Below are 16,214 nucleotides of genomic sequence, written 5' to 3' on the forward strand. Positions count from 1 at the left end.
TTTGGATTTGAACAAAATTTACAGATAGCAGATCATGTTCTTGTTTTTTTCATTCGCGGAGTGTTTAAAAAATGGTAACAGCCAATATACTTTGCATTTTCTTTTTCGTCTACAAAATCTTACATATTGACAACTATTATAAAAACTCTAGTTGAAAAAATACAAAATTGTGGATTCAAAATTCTGGTTACAATTTGTGATCAAAGCCAACCAAACCAAGCAGCTATAAATTCTCTGCTAAAGGAGTCGAAACAACGTTATATACATAAAGGGATGGAACCTAAAAGAAGAATTTTATTAGGGGATCAAGAAATTATTCCATTATATGACACGCCTCATTTAATTAAATGTATTAGGAACAATCTGCTTACTAAAAATTTAGTGTGGAAAACAAGCGAGGAAATTTTGGTTGCAAATTGGAAACATATAATCGATGCGTACTACAGTGATCAAACATGTGGAGAATTACGGGCTCTACACAAAATTACGGATCTCCACGTAATTCCGGAAAAAATTCAAAAGATGAAGGTGTGCTATGCGACACAAGTTTTGAGTCACTCAATGGCATCGACTATCGCTATTGGTTAAATCTAGTAAATACAAATTTAAAAATAATTAACAGATTCATTTACAATTTAATTTTACAACCGAATGCAGTTTAACACACGAGGCAATGGGAACAGCACGAATTATAAAATTTTTTGACAAGCTCTTCGACAGTGTAAATGGCAGTACTTTTCAACCACGGTGCGGAAAACCATTTTCTGGGGGCGTATTTAAATCTTCTGGTCATAAACATTTTTGGAAGGAAGCTATCAAAATTTTGGGTGATATGTATTTCGTCGATGAGGCCGGAAAAATGGTAGTACCTCCGTGTATAAAAAACTGGATTGCAACGTTAGAAGGTTTTGTGGATTTACATACAATTTTAGTAGAACAGGACAGGTGCAAATATTTTTTACCTAGATGTTTAAATCAAGATGTTATTGAAAACTATTTTGGCAAAATCAGAAGTCAAAGAAATCGAGCAACCAATCTAACGGCAGCCCAATTTAAGGAAAGTTTCAAATCTCTATTATTACGCAATTTTTATAGTTCAAATTCAGTGGGCGCAAACTGTGAGAAAACGAACATACCGGATTTATTTCATATTAAAAGACTTGTGGATAAAAACATAAATCAACCTTCAGTAAATGAAACGAGTTACGAAATTGTAAACGTGAATATGTACATTTCAAAACTGTCTCCATAAAATGTAGAAAAAGATCTTCATAAAAGTATTGTTGGTTATGTGTCTGGCTGGGTTGCGAAAACATTAAGAAATTTGAAGTGTGAATATTGTAAAACAAAAATTTTAAACAATTTTTCGGAAGACGAACAATGTTACAAATTAATACGTATAAGAGAATACAATTGTAATAACAGAAAATTGCAATATTGTAAGTTAGATTTTATAAAAAACATTAACAGAATTTATAATATTTCAAGAATCGTTTTAAACAATTGTACATCTTTCGACAACATCAAAAACAAAATTTCGTTTATAGTATCTCATCATGTCAAATTTTCGTTTCATTGTGAACATAAGGAATTAATTGAAAGTGAAATATGTAATAAAATTATATATTTAACAATTTTTACGTTTGTAAAAGGTTTGAATTTAATTTTAAGCGGTCGCGATACAAGAGTTTCCACACATAAAAATGCATTATATCAAAACGCTTGTATAATGTACCAAAAAAAATTAAAGTCAAAAAATCGTAGACAATACTAATAAATTTTTGTGTTTTTGATATTATTAGTGATAATAAAAATAAAATATTAATTATAAAATATGCAGCAATGAGGCATCTAGTAGTTCATGCTTTAGCACCGGCCACAAGGCACCAGGGGGCGTTTATTGAGACCAAAAATCAAGTGGGAGTTTGCATTCTACATATTTACGTAGTATTATTTATCTATGACAGAGAAGTTTATAGAGTGACACCTCTTGGAGCGCTTTCTACTACGACGTCAAGATTTCTTTTAAATGGCGACAGAGTCCTCTAGGTGTCAATAGCTCGTTAGTGTTCTGTACCAGATTAGTTACGACATTCGTTGCTAGGTGGCGTAATTAGTTGATCTTCGTTTGTTGTTTGTCATGTGATTAAAAAATTTGGGATCGATTTACCCTCGGACGCTAGATCGTTTGTCAATGCTCACTGCAGGTCATAATTTAAGTTAAAGTCGATTAAGGGGTAAGGAATAGAGAATAAAAGGTGGTCTTTTCACGAAGCTTTATTTAATTTTATTTTAACATCATCAAAAACTAGGCCTACCTAAATATCAAATATCTATTTTGTATAATGTATGTACTACATATTTATAATACAATGTTCTTATTATGTGCTGTAAAATGCACACGTCATATAGTAACACCTCGTACGAGGCAAAGTGGCTTGTTGTCGTGCTACAACGAACCGCTTTGCGATCAATCTTGTATACTGTACTTCATATTTGGTATACATTGTGTTATTCGTCATATTTTGTAAAATAAATCTCTATGGATATTGTTTTAATTTACCCTGTTTGAACTTGATTCGCGAAAGTAAAACAACAGAAGAAACGTAAAGTACGAGGTGCCAATTTTAACATATTTACTCTTAACTATCGTAATTATTTTTCTTTACAAATTGCACCATTTACAGATTGCAACATTAATTTTTATACACAATTATGCCAGGGATACGTTCCTTTTGAGAATTTCGAAAATTCTTCTATATTCACATAAAGACGTAACGAATTTCGAAAATATTGCACTCGAGTATTTTTCGGTACTGCTTTGTGGCGGGAGAAAATAATACCCTGCATCGCGGATTTTTTTAGCTTTTTTCTCTTTTTAATATTGTCTATTTTGTGCTCGTGCTCAACTAAACGAATAAATAAATAATAAAATGTGCGAACAAAAACTTAAGTCTAGAACGTGCGCTCTATACACAAAGTAACTCTAATCATAAAAGGAACTCACAATAAAATCGCTTTAAAACTCTATCTGCAAATTAATTAATAATACTTTTGTAGGAATGTCTGCGTTGTTATATGTACAACTTAACGATTAAAATTACCAGCACCATTTCTTTAATTACTGTATATAATCTCTGCTTCGATCGGGAGGGCAACTCGAGTTATCCTTCCGATCTTTCACATTTATTCGAACGAACTTGATAAAACGCAAGGAACTCTGAAGCGCAAAATCATAAATAAAAGCATTCGAAACGTAAAAATAATACTAGTGCACAACCTTCGTCGTTTAAGAGGAAAAATCGAAGAGAACTCAATAAATAAAACAGAAGAACAGTGGTAACATATATCTCACTTGAAGACAAGACTGCCGAATGTGCGCAGAACACAAAAGGGGGCATTCGTCAGTCCTGTCCCGTACTACTACTAAATATCTAACAAATGTCGAGCCGCGGACACGGCTTTTATCACATTTTATCAAGAATCCTAATTTACATTATTATTTTTCTTCTTCTTTTTTCTTTTAAATATAATACAATCAGCGACTGAAGAAACGGGAAAAGAAATCACACAGAGAGACTCTATTGAAATTATTATCCTAGTGATGTGTCATCGAGTTTGTATGATTTGAAACTGCAAGTTTTGAACTCACTAGTACCCTGCAATGGACGTAAACGGAACAAAATCCGAGTGATTCGAGAGTGCACCAAGCGGTGATAATGTAAAAAAATAGTTATCACAAAAATTGCTGGTGTCGCGCTAGCGCGACGAGATGAAAAGCGGTTGAATTTCCTTGCAGCCAAAGAGAGAAGATTTGTACATTGTTGACCGTATACCTATGAAATGACCTAAATTTATACAATTTTTTGCCACAAATCTTACGTCGTAAAATTTGCTTTATGCATAACACACCGAATTTGCTCTACGAGTAGTCAGAATCTTATGTATACATACACTAAGTCAACACATAATTTTGTACAAACGTTTTACTTTTTTCTGTGGTAGTCTAAAGGCTTGTCCGGTTTTGAATTTTGTCCTAGACCGCTTTTTCCATCATTTTGCCAAGAAACGAGAAAAAGGGGGCAGCGGGGTCGGAACAAACGACCCGCACCAAGAACACGTCGGTTGGGACGGATTGCGAAGGCCATAATGGAACCCACAGAAACCCATTGGTACTGCATACTACTTTCAAAAATCATATATATATATATATTTTTGTTTAAGAAAAAAGAAAAGAACGGTGTTTTTAATAACAATTTACCCAATTTTGGATTAGTTAGAGATGTTACGATATACAAAAATGTAAACATATACAGGGTGAATCACTGAGCGCGCGTTCCTCGATATCTCATTAATTCTAAGAAATAGAAAATGTTAAAGACTGCAATTTTTTAGTAACGGAAGGATTGACAAAAAAAAATCACAGTAGGGTTATTTTTTAAATCTGAGTTATACACATTTTGTGGAGAGATATAGAAAGGTACGCCCTTTGTTCTGCTCTAAATGAGATCAAATTTTCATATACAGAGTGTCTATAAAAAGTGTTTTCATTGTTACAAGTTTCGAGTATTTTTTACATTTTGGGAGATACATAGGACAAAAAATTGAGCAAAATACAGTAATAAAAACGAACTATTGATATTTAAAAATGTTTTACATTGTTTTATAAACACTCTGTATATTAAAACTTAATTTAGTTGAAACTACAACAAAGCGCTTACTTTAAAAATAATTTTGGACTAAGTTTTCAAAAAAGTGTACAACTTTGGTCCTTGGCTTTTTTTTATTTCTAAAAATTAATGAGATATCTAGCAATGCGCGCACATTCTATATCAAATAATAAGTAAATAGTTACTGCTGAAATTTTATTACGTATTTTTAAAATTCAATATCTCAATTATTTATGGAAATTTCGAAACGCGGTTTTCACCACTGTTTTCGACTTATAGAACATTATGTGGAAAACGGTGTCGATTTATTTTGTTGAACGTGGGATGCACTGAAAGCAGCATGACAAGCTTTTAGAGTATTAGTGGTGAAAACTGTGTTACGAAATTTCCATCAATAATAGATATTTTTGAATATAGTGATGAACACGATGATAAAAATCTTTAAAAAAACATACATACATTGTACAAAACCAATTTGTTGAACTGAGTTTTACAGTTCTAAGGGAAATTTAAAACCTTAAGACAACTGGTGTAAAAAATGTATTTTGGTTACAGTTACTGTCCAACTGTCAAATTACAAAGTCTTTTAGTTTCCATGTCGAAACACCAGCTTTTTTTAATTGATTTTCATGAAAAAAAATCGTGTTTTAGGTAACCAATACGAAAAACAAAAAAATGAAGGAAGTTTCAAGTTCCCGAGCTGTCATTTTTTTGGAAAAAAATGCAGTATGTAACTTTCAAAAATAGCTAACTTTATCTCATGAAATCGGTATGTTAAAATACAAAATTTTAAACTTTATTTGAAAAAATCGCAAAAATTGAAAAACTGAAAAATCTAAAATTTAAAAATCGACAAATTAAAATTTCGAAAAATTCACGAATGCAGAAACTGAAGAATTCCCAAAATTGAAATGTTAAAAAATTGAGAAATCGGAAACTTGAAAATTCGAGAAATCGAAAAATCGAAAAGTTGATAAATGGAGAACTTGAGAAATCGAAATAGCATAAAATTTTAAAAATCGAAAAACTGAACTAAAACCTGAAACCGAGAAGTCAGAAAATGGAAAGATCGAGAAATCGAAATACGAAAAAATCGTATAATGGAAAAATTGAAGAATCTAAAAATTTGCATAACTAAAAAAGAATTGGAAGGTTGAAAAATAGGGAAATCGAAAAATTTTGAAATAACAAAAACTTGAAAAGTTTAAAAGTCAAAAATCGAAATAAGAATCCAAAATTGAATGAAAATTGAATAACAAAGCGAGCAGTCGATAAATCGGAACACAGAAAACTTTAAAAATTAGACATTTAAAATAATTCGAAAAATCCAGAAATTGAAAGTCCCAAAATACAAATACTGAAAAATCGAGAAATTGAATAAAATAATCTAAAATCGAAAAATTGAAAATTTAAAAATCGAAAAACTGAAAAACAGTAAAATCTGAAACCGAGAAGTCAGAAAATGGAAAAGTTGAAAAATCTAAAAATTTGTATAACTAAAATAAAATTGAAATGTTGAAAAATAGAGAAATCGAAAAATTTTGAAATAACAAAAACTTGAAAAGTTAAAAAGTCAAAAATCGCAATAAGAATCCAAAATTGAAATGAAAATCGAATAACAAAGCGAGAAGTCGATAAATCGGAACACAGAAAACTTTAAAAATTAGATTTTTAAAATAATTCGAAAAATCCAGAAATTGAAAAAGTTCCAAAACACAAATACTGAAAAATCGAGAAATAGAAAACCTAAAAAATCGATAAATTGAATAAAATTATCTAAATCGAAAAATTGAAAATTTAAAAATCGAAAAACTGAAAAACAGGAAAATTTGAAACCGAGCAGTTAGAAAATGGAAAAGTTGAAAAATCTAAAAATTTGTATAACTAAAGAAAATTGAAATGTTGAAAAATAGAGAAATCGAAAAATTTTGAAATAACAAAAACTTGAAAAGTTAAAAAGTCAAAAATCGAAATAAGAATCCAAAATTGAAATGAAAATTGAATAAGAAAGCGAGAAGTCGATAAATCGGAACACATAAAACTTAAAAACTAGATATTTAAAATAATTCGAAAAATCCAGAAATTGAAAAAGTCCCAAAACCCAAATACTGAAAAATCGAGAAATAGAAAACCGAAAAAATCAATAAATTGAATAAAATAATCTAAAATCGAAAAATTGAAAATTTAAAAATCGAAAAACTGAAAAACAGTAAAATCTGAAACCGAGAAATTAGAAAATGGAAAAGTTGAAAAATCTAAAAATTTGTATAACTAAAAAAAATTTGAAATGTTGAAAAATAGAGAAATCGAAAATTTTTGAAATAGCAAAAACTTGAAAAGTTAAAAAGTCAAAAATCGAAATAAGTATCCAAAATTGAAATGAAAATTGAATAACAAAGCGAGAAGTCGATAAATCGGAACACAGAAAACTTTAAAAATTAGATATTTAAAATAATTCGAAAAATCCAGAAATTGAAAATATCCATAAATTGAATAAAATATTCTAAAATCGAAAAATTGAAAATTTAAAAATCGAAAAAATGGGAAATCCGGAAACTGAACAATCGAAAAGTTGCAACATCGAAATGTGGATTAATCCAGAAATGGAAAAATGAAACTGAAAAAATGGAAAAACCGTAAAATCTAAAATCAAGAATTCGAAATTCGAATCATCAAAAAATTGAACAATTTCCAAAACTGAAATGAAAAATCGAGAAGTTGATAAATCGGGCCATCGAAAACTTGACAAATCTAAAACTAAAAAAAATCGAAAAATGCAGAAATGGAAAAATTCCCAAAATTTGTTATTTCCGCCTCACTAAGAGATACCATTTTTTGAAAGGTAGGTGAATTTAAGCAACTTCAACCAGCTTGTAGGGAACACGATTTCTAGAGTTTTGTGTTCAAAGGCGCGTTCAGAAATTTCAATCAAATTTGTATTTTTTTGTCAAATTTCAGTCTATTTTTGAAAGTTTCGTTTGAAAATGGCACAACTTCAAATTCTAAAAAAAACAAATTACCAGTTTTTGCCTGATAGAACGATCTCAATGAAAGAAAAATATCGATAGAAAGGTATCAATACGTTGAATAGAGTGGATCAGTCGCCGGAATTTTTTTGTAATGGCGTCGTTATCCAAGACTCCAATTTGGATCCACTCTTGTTTATTGTATTTTTCAATGATGTACATAACTAATTTAGTTGTAAGATTAATAACGTTATAAATTCTTAGTCTAATTGTATTAAATCATAAATGATAAATGCAAAATGATTACTTTTTACATTTATCAAAATTTAATAAAATATTAATCAATTTGTTAATGTAATTTTGAAATTTATGCCAACGTGTTTATAGTGTAATAAATTTCAAAGTTATAAATGCCAAATCACCCTGATTTTTTGTATCAAAATCAAAAATCATTGGTGTTGTCAAATTGAATATCCTAATAACTAGAAGATTAAAAAATGCTAAATAGAAGATTAAAAAATGCTAACTAAAAGATAAAAAAATGTTAATTAACTATTTTACTAAGGAGCTTCTGGGTTCAAATGTGTCCGTCGTTCCGTCTAAACCTGTACGTTTTCCTGTTATGTTTAAGAGAAATTGTTATTTTTTATCGTCCGTTTCGGGCCCCGGTCGCCCCTAGAATAAATCAGGTAACAATCACAACGTTGCGTCAACAAATAATTTCATCAGTCGGTTCCAACGTTTAATATTAACGATCAACTGCTGTAAACTGTATAAAAATCTGTATAGTCTGTATCGTGGGTCAGGTTACAAAAATACTGAAAGTAGTGTTTCTGTAGAACAAAATATCTCGTTACTATTATTTATAATCTGTAACTGTACAAACTTGCGTAAAAAATTACTGTTTCCTAATATCGCAGTATTGTAGAGGAGTGTAAACAGAAAACCGTTCGATATATAGAATAAAAATCTGTATATTAAAATATCTGAGGAACTGTAGTGGTAGTCTGTAAATAATAAAACTGTAAATGTTGGAACGTTGGCAATATGATATATCAGTCTTATAAAGCGTACGTCGAGCGTACCTCTTCCTATACCGGAGAAACGAACGTGAAAATGAGGAAGCACGTACAGTATTAGCCTAAGAATAACATGAACCAACAATCAACCAAACAGAAGAGCCTTCGCTACCCAGCGTTTAGTCCTGGCCGTTTTGCTGGACCAGCTCTCGCCGGTCGTCTACGGCGAGCGACGGCGGTCTGAACATATCCTCCTCCTCCACCTCTTTTTTGACGCCGCCCTTGCAGTCCTCCTCCTGCTGCTGGCTGTAGTGCTCGCGGCTCTTCTCGCTCTGCGGCAGCAGGTGGATCATGCTCACCTGAAACCTGAACCGTCAGCCAGGACAGGAGACCCTCCGCCACACTCACCGGAATCGGAAAGCCGGTGCCGAAGTCCGGGTAGAAGTTGTGGGCGAAGGGGTTGAAGACGGGCGGCTGGGCGTGCTGCTCCTCGGTGCTGGAGGGCCGCGTGTTGGGCTGGATCGCTTCGTTGTCCCGGTCGCTCTTGCAGGAGTTGTTGTTGTTGTTGCCCATGCCGAGGAGGTCCATGGGGGGCGCGGGCCCGCCGATGCAGTCCTTGCGCAGCTGCTCGAGCTTGAGGCTCTTGCCGTACTTGCCGCGGACGTACATCAGAAGGGAGTTGTACGGGATGCCGAAGATGCGGGACGCCTGACTCGTCGTCATCTTCTTGTTCCACACGTGCTGGAGGGCTTCGGTCAGTTCGGCGTTGGTCCACGAGCGGGGAGGGCCGCCGCGGGGGGCGGAGTGCTGGCCCTTGGGCCGGCCCACTGCAAACGAAAAGGGTCAGTTTTTTCGAAAAAGGTTTTTCCAAAATTCTACGGTATTTTATAGAATTTAAAAGCCATTTACCGTGTACAGTTTTGTTACATTGTTGGTTAATGTTTTACCTTGTATATGATATTAATAATATACATATACTAATATATAATTGAAAAATTGAATAACTGAAAATTTTTAAAAATCATAAAATTGAAAACTCGATGACCTGAAAAAAAAACAAAAATTGCAAAATTTTAAATTTAAAAATTCGAAAAAATGAAAAGTCAAAAAAATTCCAAAACTGAAATGTCAAAAATTTGGGAAATCGAAAAACTGAAAAATCGGAACATCGTAAAATTGGAAAATCCAAAAATGAAAATATCAAAAGATCAAGAAATCAAGTAATTGACAAGTGGAGAAGTGGAAAGACCGAAAAATCGAGAAATCGAAAAATTCAAAAATGAAAAACTGAAAAATTTAATATTTGAAAAAAATCGAAAAATCTAAAATTTAAACTACGGACAAATTAAAATTTCGAAACATTGAAAAACACAGAAATTGAAATGTTGAAAAATTGAGAAATCGAAAAATTGAAAAATTAAAACATCGAGAAATTCAAACATCACAAGATTGAGAAATTAAAAAGTGGAGAAGTCGAAAAACCGAAAACTTCAGAAATCGAAGTAGCATAAAATTCTGAAAATCAAAAATTGAAAAACAGTAAAATCTATAAATCTATGAGAAAATGGAAAGATCAAAAAATCGTATAATGGGAAAGTTGAAAAATCTAAATTGATGAATTAAAAAAAAACAAGAAATAGAAAAAATTGTAGAATTCAAAATCTACATCGAAAAACTGAAAAATTCCGAAATTGAAATGTTGAATAATCGGAAAATTGAAAAATCGGGAAATTGAACAATCCAAAAACTATAAAATTGAAAAATCCCAAAACTGACATGTGAAAAAATTGAAAAATCGAAACATCTGAAGATAGAGAAATCGACAAGTCAAAAACAGGAAAATATATAGTTGGCAAATCGAAAAACTGAAAAATCGAAAAACCAAAAATTTGCAAAATCGAAAAATCGAAAAATCAAAACATCAAAAAATCGAGAAATAGCGAAATCGACAAGTCAAGAAGTCGAAAAACCGAAAAATCGAAAAACCGAAATTGCATTAAATCGAAAAATCGATAAATCGAAAATTCATGAAATTAAAAAATATAGATAAAGATTGGAAAACTGAAAAATGAAATAAGTCAAAAAACTCAAAATCAAAAGATCGAAAAATTAAAAAATCGAAAACTCGAAAATTCGAGTAATCGAAACATCAAGAGACCGAAATCGAAATTGCATAAAATTTAAAAAATCGAAAAATTGAAAAATAGTAAAATCTGAAAACCAGAAGTCAGAAAATGGAAACATTGAGAAATCGACACCTGAAAATATCATGTAATGGAGAAGTTGAAAAATCTAAAACTTTGAAAAACTAAAAAAAATTTAAATATTGAACAATTCAAGAATTGTAAATTGAAATGTTGAAAAATAGAGAAATCTAAAAATTTTTAAATAACAACTTGTAAAGTTAAAAAGTCAAAAATCGAAATAAGAATCCAAAGTTGAAATGAAAATTGAATAACAAAGCGAAAAGTCGATAAATCAGAACATCGAAAACTTTCCGCTATTAAAAAATCGAAAATTCTAGAAATTGAAAAAATTCCACAATTAAAATTTTGAAAAATCGAAAACCTAAAAACTCGAGAAATCGAAAAATAGAAAAATTGAATAAAATAATCTAAAATCGAAAAAGTGAAAAATTAAAAATCAAAAAATTGAGAAATCGATGACATGAAAAAAAACAAAAACTGTAAAATCGAAACATCGTAAAATTGGAAAATCTAAAAATAAAGACATCAAAAAATTAGGTCGAAAAGCCGAAAAATCGACAAATTTAAAATTGAAAAATTCGATAAATCGGGAAAAATTGAAAAATCGAGAAATTGAACAATCGAAAACGTATAAATTGAAAAATAGAAAAACTGAAAAATCGCGGAATTGAAAAATTCCAAAACCAAAAAGTCGAAAAACCGGAAAATCGAAAAATTAAGAATTGAAAAAATGAAAAATCTATAAACTGAAAAATCGTGATTCTGAAATGTCAAATAGCTGGGAAATCAAAAACTGAAATATCAAAAAATCGAAACTGTATGAAGTCGAAAAATTGATAAATCGCAAAATCAAGAAATTAAAAACGAAAATTTAGAAACGGAAAAATCGAGAAATTGAAAAATACCAAAACTGAAATGCGTCAATAAACTGGAAATTCGAAAAACTCAAAGATCGAAACATCGAAAAATTGAAAAATCGAGCAATAGAAAGATTCAAAAATGAAAAATTGAAAATTTAATATCAGAAAAAACCAAAAAATCTAAAATTTAAACTAACGACAAATTAAAATTTCGAAAATTGAAAAAATTCCCAAAATTGAAATGTCGAAAAATTGAGAAATCGAAAAATTGAAAAATTGAAACATCGAAAATCAAAAACTTGAGAAATTGAAGTAGCAGGAAATTTAAAAAATTAAAAAATTTAAAAACCCTAAAATCTAAAAGCCATAAGTCAGAAAATGGAAAAAACGAGAAATCGAAACATCAAAAAATCGTATAATGGAAAAATTTGAAAATTCGAAAAATTTTAAAAATCTAATACCTGACAAGCTAAAAAACGAGAAAAAGAGAAATCGTAGAATTCAAAATCTACATCGAAAAATTAAAGAATCGAAAAACTGAAAAATCCCGAAATTGAAATGTTGAATAATCGGAAAATTGAAAAATCTGGAAATTGAATAACCCAAAAATTATAAAATTGAAAAATTGAAGAAGTGAAAAATCGCGAAACTGAAAAATTCCAAAACTGACATGTGAAAAACCTCAAAAATGGAAACATCGAGAAACTGACAAGTCGAAAAACCGGAAAATTGAAATATCTACTAACTGAAATACAATGAAATTGAAAAATCCTAAAACTGAAGTGTCAAATGTTTGGGAAATGGGAAAATTGGAAAATCGAAAAATAGTCAAGAAGTCGAAAAACCGAAAAATCGAAATTGCATTACATCGAAAATTTATGAAATTAAAAAATGAAGTATCAAAAAAGTGAAAAATCCCAAAACTGAAACGTCAATAAATTCGGAAATCAAAAAACTCAAAAATCGAAAAATTGAAAACCTAAAAAATCGAAAAAACAAATAAAGTAACCTAAAATCGAGAAATCCAGAAATCGCACAATCTAAAAATTGAAACATTAATCCAGAAATGGAAAAGTGAAACTGAAAAATTGAAAAGTCAAAACTTTTAGGAATCGAAAAATGGAAAAATCGCACAATCTAAAACTAAGAATTCGAAATTCGAAACATCAAAAAATTGAAAATTTGCTAAAAGTGAAATGAAAATTGAAGGAAAATCGAGAAGTCGATAAATTGGACCATCGAAAGCTTGAAAAATCTAAAATTAAAAAAAATCGAAAAATCCAAAAATTGAAAAATTCCCAAAAATTGAAATATGGAAAAATCGAGAAATCGAAAACCTAAAAAAAATCAGAAATTCAAAAAGTGAAAATCGAAAAATTGAGAAGTCCGGAAACTGAACAATCGTAAGACTGAAACATCAAAATCTTGATTAATCCAGGAACGGAAAAATGAAACTGAAAAATTGAAAAACCGAAAAGTCAAAAATTATAGAAATCGGAAAATGGAAAAACCTTCAAATATATAACCAAGATTTCGAAAATCGAAACATCAAAAATTTGAAAAATTTCCAAAATTGAAACAAAAATTTGATAAAAACCGGACCATCGGAAACTTGAAAAATCTAAAATTAAAAAAATCGAAAAATCCAAAAATTGAAAAATCCCAAAATTGAAATGTTGAAAATTTTGGAAATCGAAAACCGAAAAAATCGAGAAATCGAAATATCAAATGATGTAAAATCTAAAAAGTCGAAAAGTCGATAAACCGAAAAATCGAAATAACCTAAAATCGACAAATTGAAAAATTAAAAAATGAAAATGAACAATCGAAATCCAGAAATGAAGCTGTAAAATTGAAAAATTGTAAAGTCAAAAATTTTAGAAATCGTAAAATCGATAAACCGCAAAAACAAAAACAAAGAATTCGAAAATCGAAACGTCAAAAAAATTTCCAAAGTCGAAATGAAAATTGAATGAAAAACTGAAAAGTCTATAAATCGGATCATCGAAAACTTGAAAAATCTAAAATAAAAAAAATGAAAAATCCAGAAAATGAAAAAATGCCAAAATTGAAATATTGAAAAATCGGGGTATCGAAAACCTGAAAAATCGGAAAATCGAAGAATTGAAAAGTTGAAACATCCAGAAAATGACATATCAAAAGAAATCAAAGAGACGAGAAATCGATAAACCGAAAAATTGAGAAATCGAAACCTAAAATCGAAAAATTGAAAAATCCGGAAATTGAAAATTCGCAAATTCAAAAATTTTAGGAATCGAAAAATGGAGAAATCGTAAAATCTAAAACTGAGAAGTCTAAAATTGAAAGATGGAGAAATCGAACACCAAAAAATTGAAAAATCTACAATTTAGAAAATTGAAAAATTAAAATTTCGAAAGACTGAAAAATCCAGAAATTGAAAATTTTCATAAATCAAAATATCAAAAGACCAGAAGTCGAAAAACCGAAAAATTGAGGAATCGAAATAGCATAAAAATTGAAGATTGAAAAATCATTGAAATCTCAATTAATCTAGAAATCGAAAAATTTATAAACCAAAAAATTGTACAATTCAAAAAACATTAATTTAAAAAATGTGAATGAAAAAACCATAAAATCTAAAACCAGGAATTCGAAAAAAAAAGATCGAGAATTCGAAACTAAAAAATTGTGAAATCTAAACTTCAAAAATTTGAAGAATTAAAAAATTGAGTAATCAGATATCGAAAATTCGATTAATCGCAAAGTAGAATAGCCCAAAATCAAAAATTTAAATTAAAAAAAATCTGAAAAGCGAAAATTCAGAAATCGAAAATCCGAAAGATCAAAAATTCGGAAATCGAGATTTCGGAAAATCGGAAAATTTGATAAACGAAATATAGAACAAACGAAATATCAAGAAATCGAGAAAATTAAAAAACTAAAATTTTAAAAATCCAAAAATTAAAATGTCGAAAAATTGAAAAATCGGTAAATCGAAACATCAATAAATTGACGAAATGAAATATTGAAAACTTCCAAATGTGAAGTATCAAAAAATTGAATAATCGAAAAACGGAGAAACTAACAATTGAAAAAAATCTAGAAATTGAAAAATCTGAACTGAAGATCGAGAAAAAAAAAAAAAGAAAATTGAGGAATTGAAATATTGAAAACTCAAAAAACTAAGTAGTTCCGAAAGTATTGAAATATCGATAAACTGAGAGATTGAGAAACTGAAAAATCGAAGAATTGAAAAAGTAATCCGTAAATCGAAAAATCGAAAAACTGAAGAACCAAAATACTGAAACATCCTAAAACTAATGTATCGAATGATTGAAAATCGCTGAACAAAAATATGAAAAATTGCAAAACTGAAAAATCGTGGAAAAATTGAAGAATCGAAAAATTGAAACATCGAAAATTTCAGTAATTTAGAAGTCGAAAAATTGAGAATTCTAAAAATCCAAAAATGGAACAACCGTAAACTCTAAAAACGAGAAATAAAAAAATCGAAAAATCGAAATATCAAAAAATTAAAAAATGTAAAATTTAAAAATTCGAAGAATTGAAAAACTGAAAAATCGAGAAATCGAAGTATAAAAAATCGAAGAATTGAATCACTGAAAAATTCTAAAGCTAAAATTTCGAAAAACTGGTTTATCGAAAAATCGAGAATTTAAAAATATAAAAAACGGAGAATTTGAAAAATCAAAAAACTGAAGAATCAAAACCTAAAACATCCTGAAACTGAAAAAATATGTAACAACAATAAGCAAAATCAAGATAGATTCGCAAACCACAAGTACAAGAGTATATTATTTCATACAACTTTGGTAATATTAATAATGCAGTTTAATGAGCGGACGTCATCAAATTGTTGGTGAGGATGATTAGCCAAATTTTGGTTAGCGATGTACCATGTAGATGAAACTCCTAAAATACATGCAAAAATTAACAACAATCGGTCTAGTAGTTTCGTGTCTAAAAAAAATCGACACATACGACAGACATACTGACAGGTAGGGACGCTCTCGTAGTAAAAATAAGAAATATGGTGAAGCAAGCTGAGTAGGCAACCAACAATACAGCTTGCTCTCCACTCACTTTTTTTCTTGACGAAGAGCTGCGAGTCCGGCGTCGTCCGGGGGTCCGTCATGTCGAAGAGCGGGTTCCTGCAGCCGTCCAGCCCCGGGGGGAACAGCCCCAGCGGCGAGTCCAGGCCGAAATCTGGAAACAGCGTCACGTAATTTCCGTAATTCCTCCCATCGATTATTAATGAATCGGTTTGCATCTATGGTCGAGTATAAGTCCGGTGAATTATTAATCGCTTGCGTGAAAACGCCGACTTACATTTCTTATAATTATAACAAAAATAAAATTTTATTCCCTATGCATAATTCAGGCGGAGAAAAAGCGTCTTTAATAAGTACATGAGCCTCATTAAATATGGATCGATCTTATTCAATAGGTGGCGACCGAAGTTCCAACTTTATTTTCAATAAATCAGGGT

The 16,214-nt window shown here is 30.1% G+C and overlaps 1 protein-coding gene across 2 annotated transcripts in view; it reads right to left on the minus strand.

Annotated features, from left to right (window-relative positions):
• Window positions 1-7,202: 7,202 nt before the first annotated feature.
• The window catches only part of Lov (jim lovell), a 303,156-nt gene continuing 294,144 nt past the window's right edge, over window positions 7,203-16,214 (minus strand). For both annotated transcript variants that reach the window (XM_064047460.1, XM_064047462.1), the window contains 3 exons: window positions 15,809-15,931; window positions 9,064-9,482; window positions 7,203-9,014 (listed from right to left, as the gene is read on the minus strand). In XM_064047460.1, the coding sequence (XP_063903530.1) occupies window positions 8,835-9,014; window positions 9,064-9,482; window positions 15,809-15,931 (722 nt within the window). In that variant the 3' untranslated portion in view covers window positions 7,203-8,834. The remainder of the gene's footprint in view (window positions 9,015-9,063; window positions 9,483-15,808; window positions 15,932-16,214) is intronic.

The sequence above is a fragment of the Zophobas morio genome, unplaced genomic scaffold (assembly GCF_036711695.1).
Source record: "Zophobas morio isolate AGI-343-1 ecotype UQ-CSIRO unplaced genomic scaffold, CSIRO_AGI_Zmor_V1 ptg000006l, whole genome shotgun sequence".
NCBI lineage: Eukaryota > Metazoa > Arthropoda > Insecta > Coleoptera > Tenebrionidae > Zophobas > Zophobas morio.